This window comes from Zophobas morio, unplaced genomic scaffold, assembly GCF_036711695.1.
Source record: "Zophobas morio isolate AGI-343-1 ecotype UQ-CSIRO unplaced genomic scaffold, CSIRO_AGI_Zmor_V1 ptg000030l, whole genome shotgun sequence".
Lineage (NCBI taxonomy): Eukaryota > Metazoa > Arthropoda > Insecta > Coleoptera > Tenebrionidae > Zophobas > Zophobas morio.
In genome coordinates this window covers 3,115,486-3,142,267 of record NW_026972135.1, presented here as the reverse complement: position 1 = coordinate 3,142,267, position 26,782 = coordinate 3,115,486, and the positions used below count along the sequence as shown (strand labels likewise).

At 26.3% G+C, this 26,782-nt stretch overlaps 2 protein-coding genes across 3 annotated transcripts; one reads left to right on the top strand and one right to left on the bottom strand.

Moving 5' to 3' along the window:
* Positions 1 to 1,882: 1,882 nt before the first annotated feature.
* LOC135138213 (glycylpeptide N-tetradecanoyltransferase-like) lies at positions 1,883 to 25,137 on the bottom strand. The gene is made up of 5 exons (XM_064068136.1): positions 25,052 to 25,137; positions 13,972 to 14,148; positions 13,633 to 13,856; positions 12,901 to 13,586; positions 1,883 to 2,567 (listed from the first exon to the last, which is right to left on the bottom strand). Exons 1-5 carry the CDS (start codon positions 25,096 to 25,098, stop codon positions 2,145 to 2,147), a joined length of 1,557 nt encoding a protein of 518 aa, XP_063924206.1. The 5' UTR covers positions 25,099 to 25,137; the 3' UTR covers positions 1,883 to 2,144.
* Positions 24,716 to 26,730, top strand: LOC135138212 (zinc finger protein 420-like). Of its 2 annotated transcripts, none has more exons than XM_064068134.1 (2): positions 24,716 to 24,901; positions 24,958 to 26,730. In XM_064068134.1, exon 2 carries the CDS (start codon positions 24,966 to 24,968, stop codon positions 26,592 to 26,594), a length of 1,629 nt encoding a protein of 542 aa, XP_063924204.1. In that variant the 5' UTR covers positions 24,716 to 24,901; positions 24,958 to 24,965; the 3' UTR covers positions 26,595 to 26,730. The 2 variants fall into 2 exon arrangements, with proteins under 2 accessions (XP_063924204.1, XP_063924205.1); XM_064068135.1 differs by having other exon boundaries at positions 24,947 to 26,730.
* Positions 26,731 to 26,782: the final 52 nt, after the last annotated feature.

Below are 26,782 nucleotides of genomic sequence, written 5' to 3'. Positions count from 1 at the left end.
TTCTGCATTTTCCGAATTTTCCAGATTTTGCAGGTTTTCTGAATCTGAATTATTAAGATTTTCCATATTTTCTGTATTGTTCCGGATTTTCGTGATTTTCCAGATTTTTGTCTGGGTTATTTGGATTTTCAGGACCAATCAGATTTTCTGAATTTTGAGAATTTTCCAAATTTTGTGGATTTAACACATTATCCAGATTTTTTGGATTTTCCAGATTTTCCAATTTTTTTGGATTTTTTTAAATTTTTTTCCGTATAATATCTGAGAAACCCAGAAAATTAAGATCTGGAAAATATAATGACTGAAAATCCAAAAATTAGAAAATCGGGAAACTCCAAAAAATTTGGAAAATCTGGGAAATCCAGAAAATCTGTAAAATGTGGAAAATCTAAAACATCCATAAAAACTGGAAAATCTAAAAAAAATCTAGAAAATCTGGAAAATCCAGAAATCCAAATAATCGAGATAAACAAGAAAATCCAGAATATCAAGGAATTCTGGAAAATCCAGATATGAATTTTTTTTTGGATTTTCTGAATTTTCCAGATTTCCCGAATTTTTTTGGATTTTTTGGATTTCCAGAAGATCTGTAACATAAAAAAATCCAAATAAGCTCAGAAAAACTGGAAAATCCAGAAAAAAATCTGGCAAATATTAAAACTGAAAATTTCTGTTTTTTTTTATTTTTCAGATTTCTGGAATGTTCGGATTTTCAGCACTATCCAGATGTTTTGGATTTTGTGAACTTTCCAAATTTTGTGGATTTTACATATATTCCAAATTTTTCTGATCTGGATTTTTTGGATATTTGTTTTTTTTCTGGATTTTCCAGAATTTCTGGATTGTGCGGATTTTTTAGATTTTCCAAACTTTCTGGATTTTCCAGATTTTCTGCACTATCCAGATATTCTGGATTTTGTGAACTCTCCAAATTTTGTGTATTTCCAGAAGATCTGTAACATCCAAAAAAATCCAAATAATCGAAAATCGAAAAATTGGAAAATTCGGAAAATCCAGTAAATTTGGAAAATCCAGATAATCCAAAAAATCTGGAGAATTAGGAAAATTAAAAAAACCTAAATAATCTACAAAATTAACAAAATCTGGAAAATCCAGAAATCCAAATAGTCCAGAAAATCCAATTGTCGGGATTTTCTAGATTTTATGGACTTTTTGGATTATTTGAATTTTTTGGATTTTCCAAATTTTCTGGATTTTCCAGATTTTCGAGGTTTTCCAGATTTTTCCAAATTTCTAGATTTTCCAGATTTTCTAATTTTTCAATATTTTTATTCTTCAATTTTTCGATTTTACAGTTTTTCCATTTTTTAACTTCTTAAAATTTAAATTTTTCGATTTTTCAATACTGATTTTGTAACTTTTTCAATTTTATGGTTTATGCAGTTTTATTTTTCAAATATGTTCATAATTAAATGGTACCTACTGTTTTACTCATAGAGGTTTCACTTTCAAATAATAAATAACTTTAAATTTCGTCTATAGGCAACCAATAATTCTAATTGTATTGTTATTTTTTCTTTATATTATTTGTTTGTGGTTTGACTGTAAAAATAAATTTTAATTCTACTATACGCAATCACCATAAGATTTTTTAAATGTTGCCAACCTGACAAAAAAAGTCAGACATCCATTTTCAATTGTCCACTGTTTCAATTTTTCGACTTATATTTTAACATCATTAATAAATAATGTTATAATTAAGCCGAAACGCGAAGTTATTAAAAACAAATCAATTTGTGCAAACATCGTTAAAACAGGCCCCAAACCTCAATGTTAGGGTGTAATTTTTGTGAGCATATTTGAATTGAAAACTTTCTCTCATTGCGAGCGTGTGGTTAGAGAACAAATAAAAAAACACACATCAACTTTCAAAAATGTATATTTTTAAAGCATATGTTGGGACTTGGTGCCTATCTGAACATCACCTTTAACAGTACCCATTAAAAACGTCACTGAGCTTGTACATTTTTATTCAACAAAAAGAAAAAAGTTACAAAATAAACAAGATCGATACTTTTGTAAAATCGACAGTGCATTAAATAACCCACTTAAGTTTCTCTTAGCTAAAATTCTCAGAATTTGAATATAATAATAAAACCTAAAAGATATATTATAACTTAGATTTATTGCAAGACTAGACCCATTTTGTGTGGAGACATACTCGGACACTTCCAATTGTACAAATAATATTGCAAATTGCCGTCACCGATACCGAACTTTAACGTTTCTAGAAATTCGCGATTGTCCATCAGATCTAGCGCGTTGAACACATCGAAGTTCAGCTGCTTGGCCGAAATGAGCGCGTCGTTCATCAGGTCGATCCACGGGGTGTCGGTCGACACGTTGTAGAACGAGTAAGCGGCTTTCAGAGTCTTGTGGACCGGGTGGTGCATCACGGTCGACGGAAGGGTGTAGTAACTCACAAAGTCGATTATTTTGCCCTCTCTCTCCACGACGAAACTGTCAACGATGTCGGGACGGGGGAGGAACCAGTGGACGAAGTCTTCTTCGGTGAAGACCGGGGACAAGTCGAACTTTCTCAAATACTACAAAAAAAAAAACAAGAATTATTATTCGCGTACATCTGGGTTTGATAATTTCTAAATATGACGTCATTAATTCTTTGGAGGGGATGGCGGCAAATTTGAATCAACGGTTTAGTGTCAAGACGACACGCTTAAAATATATTTAAAATTCCAACATATTCGGTTCTACAGTTTCAGAGATTAATCACAACAAAGCACATCGATGTCATTCTTCGTTTTTTTTTTAAGAATATTTGAGTTTTTGATTTTTCAATTTTCATTTCATTTATAATGGTGTAATTGTGATTTTTCGAATTTTAATGTTTCGAAAAACACAACAATTCATTCAAACTGAAACTGAAAAATCGGAAGCTCAAAAAATTGAAAAAACGAGACATAAAGACCCAAAAAGATCAAAAAGTGAAAAATCTAAAACGGAAAAAACAAGCAATGAAAAATCGAAAAGTTCAAAACGGAAAAATCGCAAAATTCAGAAATAAAAAAATGTAAAAAAGAGGAAATCGAAAAATCCGTTAATTGAATAGCAAATTGAAAAATAAAAATTTGAAACAATCGATGAATTGAAAAACAACACTGAAAAATTGATCATCAAAAATAAAAAAAATGTGAAATCGTAAAACTGAAAAAACGCGAAAATAAAATATCGGATATTCGAAAACCCGAAAAATTGAAAAACCGAAAACCAAGAATAACTTGAAATTAAAAAAAAAATCAAAGAAGTTGAGAAATTGAAAGATAAGTTAACTGCGATACTGAAAAATCAAAAATTGGAAAAAATTTTAAAACTGAAAAATCGGGATACTGAAAAATCAAAAATTTAATAAACAAAAAATTATAACATTGAGACATTAAAAAATTACGAAAAATTAAAAAAAAATCAAGAAAATGAAACAATTGAAGACCGAAAAATTAAAACATTGATAAACTCAAACTCAAATAACCAGAAATTCAAAAAAATTAAAAAAAGTCCAAAATCAGGAAAAATTTAAAATTCAAAAATCCGAAAACTGAAAAAAAATTAAATTGAAATTTGATTAATTGAATAATTTGGGAAACAGAAGATTAAAAAAAATGAGAATTCGAAAAATTTGGCAAAACCAGCCATTAAAACCGAAATATTGAAAAATTGAAAAAAATTTAAATTCAAAAACTGAAAAATCGAAAAATTTAAAAACTAAAAAACTGCAAAAACGAGAAATCGAAAAACTGAAAAGATAGAGGAAATGGAACATCAGTTGATTGAGAAATCGAAAAATAAAAAATGAAAAATTAAAAAATTTAAAACGAAAAACCAATTAATTGGGACGGCGAAAAATCAAAACTTGAAGAAATCGAAACACTAAAGCATCTGGAAATTCAAAAAACAAAAAATATCAAAAACGAGAATAAAGTTAACACTGAAATATCAAAAAATTTAAAATTGAAAAATCGAAAAATTGGAAAAAATAAGGAAATTTAAAAATCCGTAAAAATTAGACAACTGAAACACCGAAAAATTAAATATCTAGAAATTAAAAAAGCGTAAACAAATTGAAAATCAGAAAAAAAAATAAAAAATGCAAAATTCGAAAAGTGAAAAAAATTCAGATTGAAACTAGATTAATTGTGTCAAAAATTGAAAAAATCATAAAATTAAAAACGAAACAAAGGAAAAATTTAAAAGCTGAAAAATCCAAAAAATAAGTAAATTGGGGAACAGGAAAATAAAAAAATGAAAATTCAAAAAAGTAACAAAAGGAACCATTAATAAACCGAATAATTGAAAAATCGGAATAATTGAAAACTTGAAATTGAAAAAAACTTATTAAACATCAAAAATCGAAAATTTTGAAAACTGAAAATCGAGAAATTGAGAAATCGAAAAAGTGAATAAACAAAAAATTGTAATATTGAAACAGAAAAAAAAAACAAACATTAAAAAATCGAAAGACAGCACAATTGGAAAAAATTAAAACTGAAAAAATTCGAAAAATTGGGACGCAGAAAAACTAAAAAAAAAATCGAGAAAATGAAACATCGGACAATTAAAAACCGACAAATTAAAAAATGAAAAAGTAAAAAGTCCCAACATCAAATAACGAAAAATTGAAAAATCGAGAAATTGAAAAATCTGACAAAAAAAGCGAAAATGACGACTGAAAATCAGAAAAAATTTAAAATCGAAAAATACGAAAACTGAAAAAATATTGAAACTAGATTAATTGCGTCAAAAATTGAAAAAATCGAAAAATCAATTTTTAATTTTTCGTTTTTAAATTATAAAAAATCGAAAAACTGGCAAAACAAAACATTGAAAAATCGAGAAATAAAACTATCTGGGAATTGAAAAAACGAAAAATATTAAAAACGAGAATGGTAACACTGAACAATAAAAAAATGTAAAATTGAAAAAAATAATAAAATTTTAAAAAAAATTTAATAAACAAAAAATTATAACATTGAAACATTAAAAAAATAAGAAAAACTAAAAAAAATCAAGAAAATGAAACAATTGAAGACCGAAAAACTAAAACATTGATAAACTTAAACTCAAATAACGAGAAATTCAAAAAAATTTAAAAAGTCCAAAATCAGGAAAAATTTAAAATTCAAAAATCCGAAAACTGAAAAAAAAAATGAAATTGAAATTTGATTAATTGAATAATTTGGGAAACAGAAGAATAAAAAAATGAGAATTCGAAAAATTAAAAATCGAAAACTGAAAATTCCAAAAATGAACATAACATGGAAAAATCGGAATTATTAAGAAATTGAAAAATCGGAACAACAAAAATCGAAAATTCTGAAAACTGAAAATCGAGAAATTGAGAAATCGAAAAATTAAAAAACCAACCATTCAAAAAAAGAATTAAAACTGAAAAAATTCGAAAAATTGAGACATGGAAAAACAAATAAAAATCGAGAAATTGAAGCAGGGGACGATTGAAGACCGAACAATTCAAAAATCAAAAAATTGAAAATCCAAACATCAAATAACGAAAAATTTAAAAAATGAAAAATCGAGAAATTGAAATACCAAGCATTAAAAAATGGAAACAGAAAAATTGAAAAGTTAATTATTGTGACATTAAAAAATCAAAAAATTGAAGAAACGAAACCCCGAAAAATCGAAACATCAAAAGTCGAAAAATTGAGAAATCTGACAAAAATGGAGAAAAAAAGATTGGACGACTAAAAACCAGAAGAAGTTTAAAATTGAAACTGAAACTAGATTAATTGCGTCAAAATTGAAAAAAATCGAAGAAATAAAAACGAAACAAAAAATGGAAACATAAAAATGAAAAAATTTAAAAACTGAAAAATTGAATAAATTAGGAAATACAAAAATAAAAAATGAGAATTCAAACAATTGACAAAACCAACCATTAAAAAACCGAAACAATGAAAAATCGGAATTATTGTGAAATTGAGAAATCGGTAACAGCGATATTGAAAAATCAATAACTGAAAAAATCGAAAAATTGAAAAATCAAAACAATAAAAATCGACAATTTTGAAAACTGAAAATCGAGAATTTGAGAAATCAAAAAATTGAATAAACAAAAAATTGAAAAAAATTAAAACTGAAAAAAATTCGAAAAATTGAGACGTAGAAAAACTAAAAAAACCGAGAAAATAAAAAATGGCCGATAAATTCAAAAATCTAAAATCAAATTACGCAAAAATCGAAAAAGTTGAAAAATTGAGAAATCTGACAAAAAATAGAGAAAATGAACCAACGGACAACTGAAAATCAGAAAAAATTTAAAATTGAAAAATCCAAAAATTAATAACGAAACAAAAAAATCGAAACAAAGGAAAAATTAAAAAAAAAATAAATTAGGAAATACAAAAATAAAAACTGAGAATTCAGAAAATTGACAAAACCAACCATTATAACAACCGAAACATTGAAAAATTGGAAAAAATTTCAAATTAAAAAATCGAAAAATTTAAAAACTGAAAAATCCAAAAATTAAGTAAGTTGGAGAATAAGGAATTAAAAGAAAATGAAAAATCAGAATTATTGTGAAATTAAGAAATAGGTTAACAGCGATATTGAAAAATCAATAATTGAAAAAATCGAAAAATTGAAAAATCAAAAAAATTTTGAAAACTGAAAATCGAGAATTTGAGAAATCAAAAAATTGAATACACAAAAACTTGAAAAAAGTTTAACCTGAAAAAAATTCGAAAAATTGAGACGTAAAAAAACTAAAAAAAATCGAGAAAATGAAAAGTAAAATTACCGAAAAATTCAAAAATCTAAAATCAAATAACGCAAAAATCGAAAAAGTCCAAAAATTAAGAAATCTGACAAAAATAGAAAAAATGAACCATTGGACAACTGAATCAGAAAAAATTTAAAATTGAAAAATCCAAAAACCGAAAAAATCCAAAAGTTAATAACGAAACAAAAAATCGAAACAAAGGACAAATATTGGGAAACAGAAATTTAAGAAAATGAGAATTCGAAAAATTTGGCAAAACCAGCCATTAAAACCGAAATATTGAAAAATTGAAAAAAATTTAAATTCAAAAACTGAGAAAGCCAATACTGAAAAATCGAAAAATTTTAAAACTGAAAAACTGCAAAATCGAGAAATCGAAACACTGAAATGACAGAGGAAATGGAACATCAGTTGATTGAGAAATAGAAAAATAAAAACTGAAAAATTAAAAAATTTAAAACGAAAAATCAATTAATTGGGACGGCGAAAAATCAAAACTTGAATAAATCGAAACACTAAAACATCTGGAAATTCAAAAAACAAAAAATATCAAAAACGAGAATAAAGTTAACACTGAAATATCAAAAAATTTAGAATTGAAAAATCGAAAATTTGGAAAAAATAAGGAAATTTAAAAATCCGTAAAAATTCGACAACTGAAACACCGAAAAATTAAATATCTAGAAATTAAAAAAGCGTAAACTTGAAAAAACGTTGAAACATCGTAACTGAAAAATTAAAATTAAAAATTGAAAAACCGCAAAACTGAAAAACTAACCAATAGAAAAAAATAAAAAAATGAGAATTTGAAAAATAGGTTAATTCCGATACAGAAAAATCAAAAATTGAAACGAAAAATTTTAAGAACGTAACACTGAAAACCCTAAAACTGAAAATTCCAAAAATTAAGTAAAATGTGACACAGGAAAATAAAAAAAATAAAATTCCAAAAATGAACATAACATTGAAAAATGGGAACAACAAAAATCGAAAATTTTGAAAACTGAAAATCGAGAAATTGAGAAATCGAAAAATTAAAAACCAACCATTGAAAAAAAAATTAAAAGATCGGAAAAAAATTAAAACTGAAAAAATTCGAAAAATTGAGACATGGAAAAACTAAAAAAATGAAGAAATTGAAGCAGGGGACAATTGAAGACCGAAAAATTATAAAATCACAAAATTGAAAATCCAAACATCAAACGAAAAATTTAAAAATGAAAAATCGAGAAATTGAAAAACCAAGCATTAAAAAATCGAAACATAGAAAAATTGAAAAGTTAATAATTGTGACATTGAAAAATCAAAAAATTGAAGCAACGAAACCCCGAAAAATTGAGAAATCTGACAAAATAGAGAAAAAAAGATTGGACCACTAAAAACCAGAAAAAGTTTAAAATTGCCACTGAAACTAGATTAATTGCGTCAAAATTGAAAAAAATCGAAGAATTAAAAACGAAACAAAAAATGGAAAAATTTAAAAACTGAAAAATCGAAAAATCGAACAAATTAGAAAATACAAAAATAAAAAATGAGAATTCAAAAAATTGACAAAACCAACCATTAAAAAACCGAAACAATGAAAAATCGGAATTATTGTCAAATTGAGAAATCGGTAACAGCGATATTGAAAAATCAATAACTGAAAAAATCGAAAAATTAAAAAATCAAAACAATAAAAATCGACAATTTTGAAAACTGAAAATCGAGAATTTGAGAAATCAAAAAATTGAATAAACAAAAAATTGAAAAAAATTAAAACTGAAAAAAATTCGAAAAATTGAGACGTAGAAAAACTAAAAAAAATCGAGAAAATAAAAAATGTCCGAAAAATTCAAAAATCTAAAATCAAATAACGCAAAAATCGAAAAATTTGAAAAATTGAGAAATCTGACAAAAATAGAGAAAATGAACCAACGGACAACTGAAAATCAGAAAAAATTTAAAATTGAAAAATCCAAAAACTGAAAAAAAAAACAAAAATTAATAACGAAACAAAAAAATCGAAACAAAGGAAAAATAAAAAAAAATAAATTAGGAATTTAAAAAATAAAAACTGAGAATTCAGATAATTGACAAAACCAACCATTAAAAACCGAAACATTGAAAAATTGGAAAAAATTTCAAATTAAAAAATCGAAAAATTTAAAAACTGAAAAATCCAAAAATTAGGTAAATTGGGGAATAAGGAATTAAAAAAAAAAAAATGAAAAATCAGAATTATTGTGAAATTGAAAAATAGGTTAATAGCGATATTGAAAAATCAATAACTGAAAAAATCGAAAAATTGAAAAATCAAAACATCAAAAATCGACAATTTTGAAAACTGAAAATCCATAATTTGAGAAATCAAAAACTTGAATAAACAAAAAATTAAAAAAAATTAAAACTGAAAAAATTCGAAAAATTGAGACATGGAAAAACTAAAAAAAATGGAGAAATTGAAGCAGGGGACAACTGAAGACCGAAAAAGTAAAAAATCACAAAATTGAAAATCCAAACATCAAATAACGAAAAATTAAAAAAATGAAAAATCGAGAAATTGAAAAACCAAGCATTAAAAAATCGAAACATAGAAAAATTGAAAAGTTAATAATTGTGACATTAAAAAATCAAAAAACGAAACCCCGAAAAATAGAAACATCAAAAGTCGAAAAATTGAGAAATCTGAAAAAAATAGAGAAAAAAAGATTGGACTACTAAAAACCAGAAAAAGTTTAAAATTGAAATTGAAACTAGATTAATTGCGTCAAAATTGAAAAAATCGAAGAATTAAAAACGATACAAAAATTGGAAAAATTTAAAAACTGAAAAATCGCAAAATTGAATAAATTAGGAAATACAAAAATAAAAAATGAGAATTCAAAAAATTGACAAAATCAACCATTAAAAAACCGAAACAATTAAAAATCGGAATTATTGTGAACCAGCGATATTGAAAAATCAAAACATCAAAAATCGACAATTTTGGAAACTGAAAATCGAAAATTTGAGAAATCAAAAAATTGAATAAACAAAAAATTTAAAAAAATTAAACCTGAAAAAAATTCGAAAAATTGAGATGTAGAAAAACTAAAAAAAAATCGAGAAAATGAAAAAAAAATTACCGAAAAATTCAAAAATCTAAAATCAAATAACGCAAAAATTGAGAAAGTCGAAAAATTGAGAAATCTGACAAAAATAGAGAAAATGAACCATCGGACAACTGAAAATTAGAAAAAATCCAAAAACCAAAAATATCCAAAACTTAATAACGAAACAAAAAAATCGAAACATTAAGGACAAATTTAAAAACCGAAAAATTTGATTAATTGGGAAACAGAATTTAAAAAAAAAAAAAATGAAAATCCGAAAAATTTGGAAAACCAGCCATTAAAACCGAAATATTGAAAAATTGAAAAAAATTTACATTCAAAAACTGAGAAAGCCAATACTGAAAAATCGAAAAATTTAAAAACTAAAAACTGCAAAAACGAGAAGTCGAAAGCTGAAAAGATAGAGGAAATGGAACATCAGTTGATTGAGAAATCGAAAAATAAAAAATGAAAAATTAAAAAATTTAAAACGAAAAACCAATTTTTAATTTTTCGTTTTTAAACTATAATTTTAAAAATAAAAAAATTGAAGAATTTAAAAATCGATTAATCGGGACGGCGAAGAATCAAAACTTGAATAAATCGAAAAACTGAAAAAAACAAAACATTAAAAAATCGAAAAACAAAAATATCTGGTAATTCAAAAAACAAAAAATATCAAAAACGAGGATAATGTTAACACTGAAATATCAAAAAATTGAGAATTGAAAAATCGAAAAAGTGGAAAAAATAGGGAAATTTAAGAATCGGTAAAAATTCGACAACTTGAACACCGAAAAATTAAATATCTAGAAATTAAAAAAGCGAAAAATTGAAAAAACGTTGAAACATCGTTACTGAAAAATTAAACCTAAAAATTGAAAAATCGCAAAACTGAAAAACAATAGAAAATAAAAAAATTAAAATTGAAACGAAAAATTTTAAGAACGAAACACTGAAAATCGAGATATTGAGAAATCAAAAAATTTAATAAACAGAAAATTATAACACTGAAACATTGAAAAATTGAATGAAAAAAGCAAGCATTAAAAAATCGATGGTCAGGAAAATTGGAATAAAATAAAAACAGAAAAAATTCGAGAAAATTGAGACGTACAAAAGCTAAAAAAATAAAAAAATTGAAAAATAAACCGAAAAATTGAAATATCAAAAGTGGAAAATTTGAGAAATCTGACAAAACTAGAGAAAATGAAACAATGAGAATGACAATCAGAAAAAAAGTAAAAAATGAAAAATCCGAAAACTGAAAAAAATTCAGATTGAAACTTGATTAATTGTGTCAAAAATTGAAAAAATCATAAAATTAAAAACGAAACAAAGGAAAAATGTAAAAACTGAAAAATCGAAAAATTGAATAAACTGGGAAACCGAAATATTGAAAAATTGGAAAAAATTTAAAACTAAAAAATCGAAAAATTTAAAAGCTGAAAAATCCAAAAATTAAGTAAATTGGGGAACAGGAAAATAAAAAAATGACAATTCAAAAAAGCAACAAAAGGAAGCATTAATAAATCGAATAATTGAAAAATCGGAATAATTGAAAACTTGAAATTGAAAAAAATTTAAACATCAAAAATCGAAAATTTTGAAAATTGAAAATAGAGAAATTGAGAAATCGAAAACGTGAATACACAAAAAATTGGAACATTGAAAACAGAAAAAACAAACATTAAAAAATCGAAAGCACAATTGGAAAAAATTAAAACTGAAAAAATTCGAAAAATTGGAACGTAGAAAACCTCAAAAAAATTGAGAAATTGAAAAACCAAGTATTAAAAAATCGAAACATCAAAAGTCGAAAAATTGAAAAATCTGACAAAAAAAGCGAAAATGACGACTGAAAAAAAAATTAAACTAGATTAATTGCGTCAAAAATTGAAAAAATCGAAAATTTAAAAACGAAACATAAAAATGGAAAAATTTAAAAACTGAAAAATCGAAAAATTTAATAAATCGGGAAACAGAAAAATAAAAAAATGAGAAATCGAAAAATTGTAAAATTATGAAAATAATTAAAAACGAGAAATCAATATTTAATTTTTCGTTTTTAAATTATAATTTTAACAATCTAAAATTTAAAACATAAAACAGAAAAATCGATTAATTGGGACGGTAAAAATTAAAAATTGAAAAAATCGAAAAATTAAAAACGAAACACTGAAAAATCGAAACACTAAAGATAGAAAAATCGAAAAATTGAGAAATCGCAAAATTAAAAAAATTAAAAATCAGACAACTGAAAAACCAAAAAAGTTACCATTAAAAAAACAAGGAAACTGAAAAATAAAAAAAATGGAAAATCTGAAAATTTTAAAAAATAGAGAAACTGAAGAATGAAAAATTAGGAAAATTGTCACATCGGAAAACTGAAAAATTAACAATTAAAATATCTAAGAATTAACAAATTGAAAAAAAGAAAAATTGGAAAAACGAAACACTGAAAAGTCGAAACACAAAAATTGAAAAATTGAGAAATCGAAAAACAGAAAAACTTTGAGAAATTGAAAAATCGAGATAGTCAAGAAACGAAAAATCGTAATATTGAAATATGAAAAAACTGAAAAATTAAAAATCCCGAAGTTGAAAAACCAAAAATTTAAAAAATGTAAAAAATCAAAAACTGGAATCATTCAAAACAAAACAGAAATCAACAAATGGAATAATAAAAAATTCAAAAATCAGCAAAAAAAAATAAATTCAGACACCCACATTATACAGAAAGAAATATGTACGACAAAAACAATATTCTAGTTGGCGCCAGTTTGAATTTGGAGACGACGTGTTTTGTTGTGATTGGTCAACACAATTAAATATAATTATAGAGAAGTTCCCAAATTGTATGGTTATTTTTAAAAGTGCATCAGCAAAAAACCTAAATCAAAATTACATACTTTATGATTTCTTCCTATATTAGTTGCATTATTTTATTATCATTTTGGGCCAAAATTCCCTAAAATTACATACTTACCTGTCATACTAAATTCAAACGAAATTTCCCTGTAATATTACTAAACCTAAACAATTCACCTCTGTTAACAATTTGTGCGCCTGCGCCACGTCCCCCTCCGTCAACTTCCGGAAGCCCCCCGTCCTCGGACTGTCCGGCAACTTGTACAGCTTCAAAGTCCGCTGCATCGTCATGTTCCTCGAGAGGTGTGAAAACTTCACCTCGATCAACTTCTTGGGATTCAGGGACCTGTGCCAGTACCGACACGTCCCCACCGGCTTCGGCAGCACGATCCCCGCCGTGTACACCGCCTGGAACAGCCCCGTCAGATGCACCCGTCTCGTGATCTCCCGGATCAGCACCGGGGCCACCCGCTTCGACCGCAGCTTTTTGTGCACGCACAGAAAATTAATCTCCACCATTTTCTGCGTCTTCTCGTATATCTTCAACGTGGCCGGGATGGCGGAGATGAACCCCACCAGCCGGCCGCTCTTCAGCACGCGCACGCCGCAGTGCCACTCCTTCCGCCAGCCCGGGGGCTGCAGCGCCCACTTCAAGAACTCCGGCTGGTAGTCGAACCGGAACATGCAGTCGTCGTCCTCCACGTAGTTCTCGTTGAGGAGGGTGTAGAGCTCTTTGAGGACTAGAGGTTCGTTCAGGTTTAAAGTGTCCCAATGGAAGCCGTCGGGGAGGCTGTAGGGCTCCGCTCGGATCTCCGAGACCTCGCGGTCGGGCTCGATGGCCTCGTTCACGGTGATTTTCTCATCTGAAAGTCGGGTTGTAGAAAAGAAGGGGCTGAGTGCGGGGCTTACCCATTTTAGGCACAGGTTGGGTGTTCCAGAACTGGTAGGACTTGTTGAGGGCTTCTTCGGGCGTTTTGGCAGGTTTCTGGTTCATGGTTAAGGCTTCCATTGCTGCTCGTAAGCCCTGAATCGAGATGGTGTTTAGCGGTTTGGTGAAGTTTGACAAAAGCTCCGATTCCTGTTCGTTCTCTTGTTTGGCTTCTGGGTGTTTCTTTTTGTTGCGTTTCTTCGAACTGGGGAAATGAGGTGATTAAGGGCATGGCTTTGCCGGTTTGGGGGTTGTGTGGCGGTTGGGTGGGGCATGGGGAATTGCGTTTTCGGCGTCGGGAGGGATGGGTGGGAGTTTACCTTTTTGTTTGGGTGTTTGGTTCCATGCTTCCATCAGTTTGGGGCTTTTCCTCCGGCGAGTCTTTTTTGCTGGTTTTGTCCGACATGATGACAGTTGACATGTACAGAAAAAGGAACTGGCCGCTGCCAACCAAATACTTCAAATGGCACCAGTTTTGTAACGGTCGAATCGTGGTCCTAATTACCAAGTACCAGAAAAAAAATTGGTATAATAACTAAAGAATTTAGAAACAAAAAAAGTCAGAAAGGGAAATTTAAAAACGTAACAAAACAAAAAATGATGATATAACATTACAGATTTCTGTTGAGATTATCTTTTCAACTGTGTTGACTGTCACATTTCACTTACAATCAAAGTGTAAAGAGTAAGTTAAAAAAAACAGATTTTTAAAAACGCACAAGTCACACATGTAACTATGTTCAGGAAATAGTGTTCAAAGTTCAAAGACAAATGATTCATTCAAGTAGTGTATATGCAACCAAGTATACACTTAACACAGTACTCTCATTAATACTACATTAATCAAGGAGGCTAATTTGACAGCCACGTCAAAAATTCAAGTTAATTTTTTTCGAATAAACTACTTTGAATACCGAAAACGAAAAATTGAAAAATCGAAAAATTTAAAACGAGAACTCAGAAAATTGGTATAGTAAAACTGAAAAATTTAAATTGAAAACTAAAAAAATTAAAAAAAGAAAAAATGAAAAATAGAAAATTAAAAAATTAATATAACGAAAAATCGAATAATTGAATAGTCGCAAAACTCCAAAGTTTTAAAATTCAAAAATGGAAAGCTCAGGAAATTGAAAAATAAATAAATGAAAAATGAAACACCGAAAAATTGTCATCAAAAATTGAAAAATTTAGAGATTGGAAATTCGAAAAAGTCGAAAAATTATATAAACGAAAAATTGAGAAAACCAAAAATTGGGTGGAAGGTCGAAAAATTGAGACAATAAAAATTGAAAACTGAAAAAGTTAAAAAACTGAAAGAATGAAGAAACGAAAAAATGAACAATCGAAGAATTTAAGGTGGAATCTCGAAAAACTGAAACCGAAAAGCTGAAAATTAAAGATCCAGAAAATGGAAAATCGAATAAACTTAAAAAATCGAAAAATTGGAAAATCAAATAAGTGAAGAAATAAAAAAATTGAAATTCAAAAGTTAAAAAGTAGAAAAACAGAAATTCAAAAATTGAATAATTGTTAAAAAATCAAAAATTTAAAAAATTGAGAATTGAAAAAAAACAGTATAATCGAGAAATTGAGAAACTGAAAAATCAAAAAATCGAAAAATTAAAGAATTGGATAATTAAGAAACCGATAAATTGCAAAACCTGTCAAGATGAAAAGTTTAAAGAATGAGAAATCGAAAAATCAAAAACATTTTTCAGTTTTTTAACAAAAAACAAATTTATTCAAACTGAAATTCTGAAAAATCAAAAAAATTAAAAATAGAGGAACTGAAAATGGAATAATTGAGTAGTCGTAAAATTGCAAAATTTTTAAAACTATAAATACCATTGAGATATTGAAAAATCGGATAACTGAATAATCGAAAAATCAAAACTTGAAAACCATAACATCAAAAATGGAAAAATTTAGAAATTGGAAAATCGGAAAAATTGAAAAATTATAGAAACGCAAAATTTAAGATGGAAGCTCAAAAAATTGGAATCGAAAAACTGAAAAATTTGAAAAATAAAAATTTAGAAAAAAATTGAAAACTGGAAAAAATAAAAAAACTGAAAATTGAAGATCCAAAAAATGAAAAATCAAGTAAAATTAAAAAATCGAAAAATTTAAAACGAGAACTCAGAAAATTGGTACAGTAAAACTGAAAAATTTAAATTGAAAACTAAAAAAATTAAAAAAAGAAAAAATGAAAAATAGAAAATTAAAAAATTAATATAACGAAAAATCGAATAATTGAATAGTCGCAAAACTCCAAAGTTTTAAAATTCAAAAATGGAAAGCTCAGGAAATTGAAAAATAAATAAATGAAAAACGAAACACCGAAAAATTGTCATCAAAAACTGAAAAATTTAGAGATTGGAAATTCGAAAAAGTCGAAAAATTATAGAAACGAAAAATTGAGAAAACCAAAAATTTAGGGTGGAAGGTCGAAAAATTGAGACAATAAAAATTGAAAACTGAAAAAGTTAAAAAACTGAAAGAATGAAGAAACGAAAAAATGAACAATCGAAGAATTTAAGGTGGAATCTCGAAAAACTGAAACCGAAAAGCTGAAAATTATAGATCCAGAAAATGGAAAATCGAATAAACTTAAAAAATCGAAAAATTGGAAAATCAAATAAGTGAAGAAATAAAAAAATTGAAATTCAAAAGTTAAAAAGTAGAAAAACAGAAATTCAAAAATTGAATAATTGTTAAAAAATCAAAAATTTAAAAAATCTAGAGTTGAAAAAAAAAACAGTATAATCGAGAAATTGAGAAACTGAAAAATCAAAAAATCGAAAAATTAAAGAATTGGATAATTAAGAAACCGATAAATTGCAAAACCTGTCAAGATGAAAAGTTTAAAGAATGAGAACTCGAAAAATCAAAAACATTTTTCAGTTTTTTAACAAAAAACAAATTTATTCAAATTGAAATTCTGAAAAATAAAAAAAATTAAAAATAGAGGAAATGAAAAATCGAATAATTGAGTAGTCGTAAAATTGCAAAATTTTTAAAACTATAAATACCATTGAGATATTGAAAAATCGGATAATTGAATAATCGAAAAATCAAAACTTGAAAACCATAACATCAAAAATGGAAACATTTAGAAATTGGAAAATCGGAAAAATTGAAAAATTATAGAAACGCAAAATTTAAGATGGAAGCTCAAAAAATTGGAATCGAAAAACTGAAAAATTTGAAAAATAAAAATTTAGAAAAAAATTGAAAACTGGAAAAAATAAAAAAACTGAAAATTGAAGATCCAGAAAATGAAAAATCAAGTAAAATTAAAAAATCGAAAAATTTAAAACGAGAACTCAGAAAATTGGTACAGTAAAACTGAAAAATTTAAATTGAAAACTAAAAAATTTAAAAAAAGAAAAAATGAAAAATAGAAAATTAAAAAATTAATATAACGAAAAATCGAATAATTGAATAGTCGCAAAACTCCAAAATTTTAAAATTCAAAAATGGAAAGCTCAGGAAATTGAAAAATAAATAAATGAAAAACGAAACACCGGAAAATTGTCATCAAAAATTGAAAAATTTAGAGATTGGAAATTCGAAAAAGTCGAAAAATTATAGAAACGAAAAATTGAGAAAACCAAAAATTTAGGGTGGAAGGTCGAAAAATTGAGACAATAAAAACTGAAAACTGAAAAAGTTAAAAAACTGAAAGAATGAAGAAAGGAAAAAATGAACAATCGAAGAATTTAAGGCGGGATCTCCAAAAACTGAAACCGAAAAACTGAAAATTAAAGATCCAGAAAATGGAAAATCGAATAAACTTAAAAAATCGAAAAATTGGAAAATCAAATAAGTGAAGAAATAAAAAAATTGAAATTCAAAAGTTAAAAAGTAGAAAAACAGAAATTCAAAAATTGAATAATTGTTAAAAAATCAAAAATTTAAAAAATCGAGAATTGAAAAAAAAAAACAGTATAATCGAGAAATTGAGAAACTGAAAAATCAAAAAATCGAAAAATTAAAGAATTGGATAATTAAGAAACCGATAAATTGCAAAACCTGTCAAGATGAAAAGTTTAAAGAATGAGAAATCGAAAAATCAAAAACATTTTTCAGTTTTTTAACAAAAAACAAATTTATTCAAACTGAAATTCTGAAAAATCAAAAAAATTAAAAATAGAGGAACTGAAAAATGGAATAATTGAGTAGTTGTAAAATTGCAAAATTTTTAAAACTATAAATACCATTGAGATATTGAAAAATCGGATAACTGAATAATCGAAAAATCAAAACTTGAAAATCATAACATCAAAAATGGAAAAATTTAGAAATTGGAAAATCGGAAAAATTGAAAAATTATAGAAACGCAAAATTTAAGATGGAAGCTCAAAAAATTGGAATCGAAAAACTGAAAAATTTGAAAAATAAAAATTGAGAAAAAAAATTGAAAACTGGAAAAAATTAAAAAACTGAAAATTAAAGATCCAGAAAATGAAAAATCAAGTAAAATTAAAAAATCGAAAAATTGAAAAAAAGGAACTGAAGGAATAAAAAAATTGGACAATTCAAAAGTTAAAAAGCGGAAAATTTTAAAAACGGAAATTGAAAAATAGAATAATTATTGAAAAATCAAAAATTGCAAATCGGAAAATTAAAGAAATGGAAAATTGGAAAATTAAAAGTTTAGAAAGTCGAAAATCGTAAAATCGAAAATGCGAAACAATGAAAAATCGAAAAATTTTAAAAATAGAGAAATGGGAAAACTGAAAAATTTTAAAAATAGAGAAATCAAAAACTTGGACGATTATTGAAAAATCAGAAATTGAAAAATCGGTGAAACGAATACGAATTGAAAAATCGAATAATTGAAGAAACGAAAAATTGAAGTTGGAAAGTCGAAAGCTCGAAACTGAATGGGGAAATTTTAGAATTACAAAAATCAAGAATTGAAAAATTACAAAATCAAGAAGTTACAGATCGAAATAATTAAAAAATCGCACTTGAAGCTTGAAAATTAGAATCGAAAAATCGAGCACATGAAAAATTGAAAAGTCAAAGAGTCGAGAAAAACAAAAATCGAAGAAACAAAAAATTGGATAATTAAGAAATCGATAAATTCCAAAAACTGTCAAGATGAAAAATCGAAAGAATGAAAAACTGAAAAATTAAATATCTCTCAATTTTTCGCTTTTCAGTTTTTTAACAAAAAGAACAAATTTATCCAAACTGAAATTTTGAAAAATCAAAAAATTAAAAATCGAGGAATTGCAAAATTTTTAAGATTATAAAATAGAAAGATCGAAAAATTGAAAAATTGAATAACTGAGGAATTGGAAAATCAAAAATTGAAAATCATAACATCAAAAATGGAAAAATTTAGAAATTAGAAAATCGAAGAAAACGAAAAGTTGAAAATACCAAAAATTTAAGTTGGAAGCTGGAATAATTGGAATCGAAAAACTGAACATTATAGATCCAGAAAATGAAAAATCGAATAAAATAAATTGAAAAATCGAAAAAGTGAAAAATCAAATAACTGAAGAAATAAAAAAATTGAAATTCAAAAGTTAAAAAGTAGAAAAACAGAAATTCAAAAATTGAATAATTGTTAAAAAATCAAAAATTTTAAAAATTGAGAATTGAAAAAAAAAACAGTATAATCGAGAAATTGAGAAACTGAAAAACCAAAAAATCGAAAAATTAAAGAATTGGATAATTAAGGATAATTAAGAAACCGATAAATTGCAAAACCTGTCAAGATGAAAAGTTTAAAGAATGAGAAATCGAAAAATCAAAAACATTTTTCAGTTTTTTAACAAAAAAACCAATTTATTCAAACTGAAATGCTGAAAAATCAAAAAAATTAAAAATAGAGGAACTGAAAAATGGAATAATTGAGTAGTCGTAAAATTGCAAAATTTTTAAAACTATAAATACCATTGAGATATTGAAAAATCGGATAACTGAATAATCGAAAAATCAAAACTTGAAAATCATAACATCAAAAATGGAAAAATTTAGAAATTGGAAAATCGGAAAAATTGAAAAATTATAGAAACGCAAAATTTAAGATGGAAGCTCAAAAAATTGGAATCGAAAAACTGAAAAATTTGAAAAATAAAAATTGAGAAAAAAAATTGAAAACTGGAAAAAATAAAAAAACTCAAAATTAAAGATCCAGAAAATGAAAAATCAAGTAAAATTAAAAAATCGAAAAATTGAAAAATTAAGGAACTGAAGGAATAAAAAATTGGAAAATTCAAATGTTAAAAAGCGGAAAAATTTTTAAAACGGAAATTGAAAAATAGAATAATTGTTGAAAAATCAAAAATTGCAAATCGGAAAATTAAAGAAATGGAAAATTGGAAAATTAAAAGTTTAGAAAGTCGAAAATCGTAAAATCGAAAATGCGAAACAATGAAAAATCGAAAAATTTTAAAAATAGAGAAATGGGAAAACTGAAAAATTTTAAAAATAGAGAAATCAAAAACTTGGACGATTATTGAAAAATCAGAAATTGAAAAATCGGTGAAACGAATACGAATTGAAAAATCGAATAATTGAAGAAACGAAAAATTGAAGTTGGAAAGTCGAAAGCTCGAAACTGAATGGGGAAATTTTAGAATTACAAAAATCAAGAATTGAAAAATTGCAAAATCAAGAAGTTACAGATCGAAATAATTAACAAATCGCACTTGAAGCTTGAAAATTAGAATCGAAAAATCGAGCACATGAAAAATTGAAAAGTCAAAGAGTCGAGAAAAACAAAAATCGAAGAAATAAAAAATTGGATAATTAAGAAATCGATAAATTCCAAAATCTGTCAAGATGAAAAATCGAAAGAATGAGAAACTGAAAAATTAAATATCTATCAATTTTTTGCTTTTCAGTTTTTTAACAAAAAGAACAAGTTTATCCAAACTGAAATTTAAAATCGAGGAATTGCAAAATTTTTAAGATTATAAAATAGAAAGATCGAAAGATTGAAAAATTGGATAACTGAGGAATTGGAAATCATAAATTGAAAATCATAACATCAAAAATGGAAAAATTTAGAAATTGGAAAATGGAAAAAAAACGAAAAGTTGAAAATATCAAAAATTTAAGGTGGAAGCTGGAATAATTGGAACCGGAAAACTGAACATTATGCAGAAAATGAAAAATCGAATAAAATTAAAAAATCGAAAAAGTGAAAAATCAAATAACTGAAGAAATAAAAAAATTGGAAAATTCAAAAGTTAGTAAGTAGAAAACTTTTAAAAACAAATTGAAAAATAGAATAATTATTAAAAAATCAAAAATTGAGAAAATAAAAAATTAAAAAAACAGTACATATACATAATCGAAAAATCGAAAAACTGAAAAATCAAAAAATTGCAAATCAGAAAATTGAAGAAACGAAAAACTGAAAAATTAAAACTTTAGAAAGTCGAAAAACAAAATCGAAAATTCGAAAAACTGAAAAATTTTTAAAATATCCAAAAATCAAAAATTGAAAAGTCGGTATATCGAATAATTGAAGAAACGAAAAGTTGAACTTTCAAAAGTTGGAAAGTCAAAAACTGGAAACTGAAATATCCAAAAATCAAGAAATTACTAATCGAGAGAATTGAAAAATCTCAGATTGAAAGCTTGTAAATTAGATCGAAAAACTGAAATATTGAAAAAGTGTAAAATCTAAAAACTACACAACAAAAAATTGACATTTCAAAGTCAGAAAATCGAAAACTGGAAACTGAAAAAATTTTGGAAAAATTTTAGAATCAAAGAAATTGAAAAATCGAAAATTGAAAGCTTGAAAATTGGGGTCGAAAAACTGAAAAATCTAAAAATTAAAAATCGAGAAAATGAAAAATTGAAAACTGGGAAATTTAAAAAACTAAAAAATTGAAGCAGAGAAAAAATGAACAATTGAAGAATTTAAGGGGGGGAGCTATAAAAATTAGAATCGAAAAATTGAAAATTCAAGATCCAGAAAATGAAAAATCGAATTAAATTAAAAAATCGAAAAATTTAAAAATCAAATAACTGAAGAAAAAAAAATTGGAAAAATCAAAAGTTAAAAAGTAGAAAAATTTTAAAAACAGTTGAAAAAATAGAAAATTAAAAAAAAACGGTATAATCGAAAAATCAAGAAAATAAAAAATAAAAAATTGCAAATCGGAAATTTGAAGAAATGAAAATTTGGAAATTAAAAATTTAGAAAAGTCGAAAAACGTAAAATCGAAAATTCGAAACATCGAAAAATCGAACAATTTAAAAAATAGAGAAACCCATAAATTGAAGAATCGGTAAATCGAATAATTGAGTAGTTGTGAAATTGCAAAATTTTAAAAATTATAAAATAAAAAGATCGAGAAGTTGAAAAACCGGATAACTGAGTAATTGAAAAATCAAAAATTAAAAATGATAACATCAAAAATGGAAACATTTAGAGATTAGAAAACCGAAAAAATCGAAAAATTATGGAATCGAAAAGCTGAAAACTCTAAAAATTGAAAATCGAGAAAATAAAAAATTGAAAACTGGAAAAGTTAAGAAACTGAAAAACTAAACAAAAAAAAAGAAACATTAGAAGAATTTAAGGTGAAAGTTAAAAAAATTGGAACCGAAAAACTGGAAATTAAAAATCAAGAAAATGAAAAATCGAATAATTTTTTAAAAATCAAAAATTGAAAAAATGGAAAATAAAGAAAGCAGTATAATCGAAAAACCAAGATACTGAAAAATCAAAAAATTGCAAATGGAAAATTGAAGAAATGAAAAATTGGAAAATTAAAAATTTAGAAAAAACGTAAAATCGAAAATTCGAAACAATAAAAAATCGAAAAATTTTAAACATTGAAAAATTAAAAAATCAGATGATTATGGAATAATCAAAAATTGAAAAATCGGTAAATCGACTAATTGAAGAAACGAAAAAATGAAGTGTCAAAATTTAAAAAGTCGAAAATTGGAAACTGTAATATCAAAAATTTAGAAAAATTATAGTATTAAAGAAATTGAAAAATAGGGTAATTATCAAAAATTAAGAATTGAAAAACCGCAGATTGAAAGCTTCAAAGTTAGAATCGAACTGGAATACATATTGATAAAAATCATGAAACGAAAAATCAAAAAGCGAAAAATTAAAAAATTATTAATCGAGCACATGAAAAATTGAAAAGTAAAAAAGTCCAGGTAAAGAAAAATGGAATAAATAAAAAATTGGATAATTAAGAAATCGATAAATTCCAAAAAATGTCAAGATGAAAAATCGAAAGATCAAGAAATTAAAAAATCAAAAATTGAAAAATTAGAAATATCTGAATTTTTTCCTTTTCAGTCTTTTAACAAAAACAAATTTATTAATACTGAAATTTTGAAAAATTAAAAAAAATTTAAATCGAGGAAATGAAAAATCGGATAACTGAGTAATAGAAAAATCAAAAAATAAATAATTATGGGAACAAAAAATTGAAAAAACCAAAAATTTAAGGTGGAAGCTCGAAAATTTGGAACCGAAAAACTGAAAAATCTAAAAATTAAAAATCTAGAAAATAGAAAATTGAAAAAATTGAAGAAACGAGAAAATAAGTTGTCAAAGAATTTGAGGCGGAAGCTCCAAAAATTGGAATCGAAAAACTGAAAATTAAAGATCCAGAAATTGAAAAATTGAAAAATCAAATACCTAACTGAGGAAATAAAAAAATTGGAAAATTCAAAAGTTAAAAAGTAGACTAATTTTAACAAGAGAAACTGAAAAATAGTATTAAAAAATCAACGATTGAATAAATGGAAAATTAAAAAAAAAAACAACAACAGGTATAATCGAAAAATCGAGAAACTGAAAAATCAAAAAATTGCAAATATGAAAATTGAAGGAACAAAAAATTGGAAAATTTTAAATTTAGAAAGGTGAAAAAATAAAATCGAAAGAAAATAGAGAAATTGACAAACTGAAAAATTTTAAAAATAGAGAAATGCAAAAATCGGATGAAAATTGAAGAAACGAAAAATTGAAAAGTGGAAAGTGGAAATCTGGAATCTGAAAAAGCGAGTAATTATCAAAAATCAAGAACTGAAAAATCGAAGACTGAAAGCGTGAAAATTGGAATCGAAAAACTGAGAAATCTAACAATAAAAATCAATAAACTGAAAAAATTGAATAATTGATAAATGAAAAATGAAAAGCTAAAATACAAAAGTTGAAAAAATCCAAAAACAAAAATTGGGGAACTGAAAAATCAAAACAGTGAAAAATTGAAAAATTGAAAAAGTTGAAAAACTGAAAAATTGGGTAAATACTAAAAAATGAAGATGAAAATTCGCAAAATTTAAACTTGAAAAGTTAAGAAAACGACAAATTGACAAAATAGAGAAATTGAAAAATCGGATAATTAAAAAAAAGATAAGTAGTAAAATTGAAAAATTCTAACACGGAATCATGAAGAAGTTAAAAAAATGGAGAAAATGGAAAAATTAAAAAAACGAAGAATTGACAAAATATTCAGAAATTTAAAAATTAAAAGTGAAAAATCAAGAAACTGAAAAATCGAATACTGAAACAACGAAATACTGAAAAATCGAAGAATTTGAGACTGAAATCTAGAAAAATTTAAAAGAAAACTGAAAAATTTCAAAATGAAAAATCCAGAAACTCAAATATTGAAACATTGTAATACCTAAAAACTGTAAGACGAAAAACAAAGAAAAATGGAAAAACTGAGAAATTGATAAATCAAAAAAAAAAAAAAATTCAAAAAAGAACCGAACGAATGACAGTGACATCAACAATATTCCAGTTGATTTTCATTCTTCTATGAAAACCTGAATTTTTCATTTTCAAAATAGTACAATTTTACAAATAATTTAATCGAAAGTGAAAACAATGCATGAACTAATTTTCTAAAAATTTTCGTAAAACGTGACCTGGTAACCTAAAACACGTTCTATTAATTTTATATTCGAATCAAGTTTTTACACTATAAGGCATTTTATTTATTAAATTATTAATTTATTAACATTGTCAAATAAATATGCACCCAACTAAACACCCATTGAGTGGTGAAATTATCCGACGAACGAATTTACCAATCTCCCTAATAACGAAATTTCCTATTAAATCTAATTTTTGATATTTAGCGCTTCTTTCTCTTTCATTCCGATCAATACATTTTTAAGACCTTAAAATTAAAACCTGCGCTGTTGCATTTAAGTGCGAAAATTGCGTGAAAACACCCCAATTTGAGGTTAGAATTTTGAAAACAAATTGAATTTTTGTGGTCAAAAAAGGTAAGAACAGAAAAAGTTACACGTTTGACTTAACATAACGCTAAGTAATCATTTAGGGACCAAAATGTCGATTTTGGAATATTCGACAAAATTTATTGAGGTTAGATCACCCCGTAACGAGTATAGGTGCCAAAAATGCCCGTATTTTACCTCCTCGGCGCTTCTTTTTGCAAACCATACACGAAGACATCAGTCATTAACAACACCCTTCAACTGCGAAACCGTGGATGTTGAAGTTTATTACTGCAAGGATTGCAATATCCGGAGTGAGTTGCTACTAATGTTGAAGAAACACCTAGAAAGGTGCCACAGCGCTAAAACTGAAAACCGTATGGAGTATGTCATTAGGAGCTATATTTGTAAAAAGTGCAAATTTGAAACCCACTTTTTGCTTCAATGGTTGCATCATGTAGCACTCTGTGGTGCCATGGGTGACATTAAGGAAAATTCCACGTGGTATAATTGCGATTGGTGCGAATATAAATCTAAGTACAAATCTAAGCTAAAATCACACGTGTCTTCAAGCCATGCTAAAACCCGCCGGCTTAAATGGTATGAATGTAAAAAGTGCCCTTACAAAAATCGGTTTCTAAGCAATTTAAAAAGACACATCACTGCGCACCATTTGGACGAAGACAATATTAAATGGTACAAATGCAAAGAGTGTCCGTACAAAACTAAACAAAACGCCCATTTAAAAAACCACGTAAATGCCATTCATACCGATGAAACTGTTATTAAATGGTACGCGTGCAAAAAATGCCATTACAAATGTAAACAAAAGTCCACGTTAAATAGACACGTTATGTCGGTACATGTAGATGCCAAAGATATTAAATGGCACGAATGCAAAATATGCCAATTCAAAAGCAAACAAAAATCGAACTTAAAGCAACACATAAATGCGCAACATCTGGACGAACAGGGTATTAAATGGTACGAATGCCAACAATGTCCATACAAAACAAAACAGAACTCGCATTTAAAAAGTCACATAAATGCGCTCCATGCGGACGGGGGGGATATTAAATGGTACGAATGTTACCACTGCCCATATAAATCTAAGCAAAAGTTTGCTTTAAGCAAACACATCACGTTGCGACATTTAGACGAAAAGAACATTAAATGGCACAAATGTCAACGTTGTCCGTACAAAGCTAAAGAAAAATCGTATTTAAAGCAACATATAAACGGACAACATAGCGATGAGCAAGATATTAAATGGTACATATGTGACAAATGTCCGTATAAAGCAAAGCAAAGTTCGCATTTGAAGATTCACATAAACGCGCTTCACACAAGTGAGGAGGATATTAAGTGGTATGAATGTGAAAAGTGTTCGTACAAATGTAAACAAAAATTCAAGTTGAATAGACACATGCTGTCGCGGCATGTAGATGAGAAGGATATTAAGTGGCACGAGTGTGGCAAGTGCTCGTATAAAGCTAAACAAATGTCTAATTTGAAGCAGCACGTGAAGACGCAACATCAGGATGAGAGTGCTATTAAGTGGTATGAATGCAAAGAGTGTCCGTATAAAACTAAGCAGAATTCGCATTTGAAAAGTCACGTGAATGCGCTGCATGCGAGCGAGGAGGATATTAAGTGGTACGAATGTGACGAATGTAGTTACAGGTCGAAGTATAAGCCGCATTTGCGGAAACATGTAAATGGGAAACATTCGAAGGGGTAGAATTTAATCGTGGGGTACACTTTTTTTTATCTGTGAAATATTTTTCTACATAAAGTAACTGACTATGAAAAAAATACTCACAGGAAATTAAACGATTTTTTTGTCGAGTCTGTCAATAAATGAGTGTTGAAATTTCTACATTTGTTTTGGTGCCATTTGACAACAAATTATCCAATTTCGAATTATCT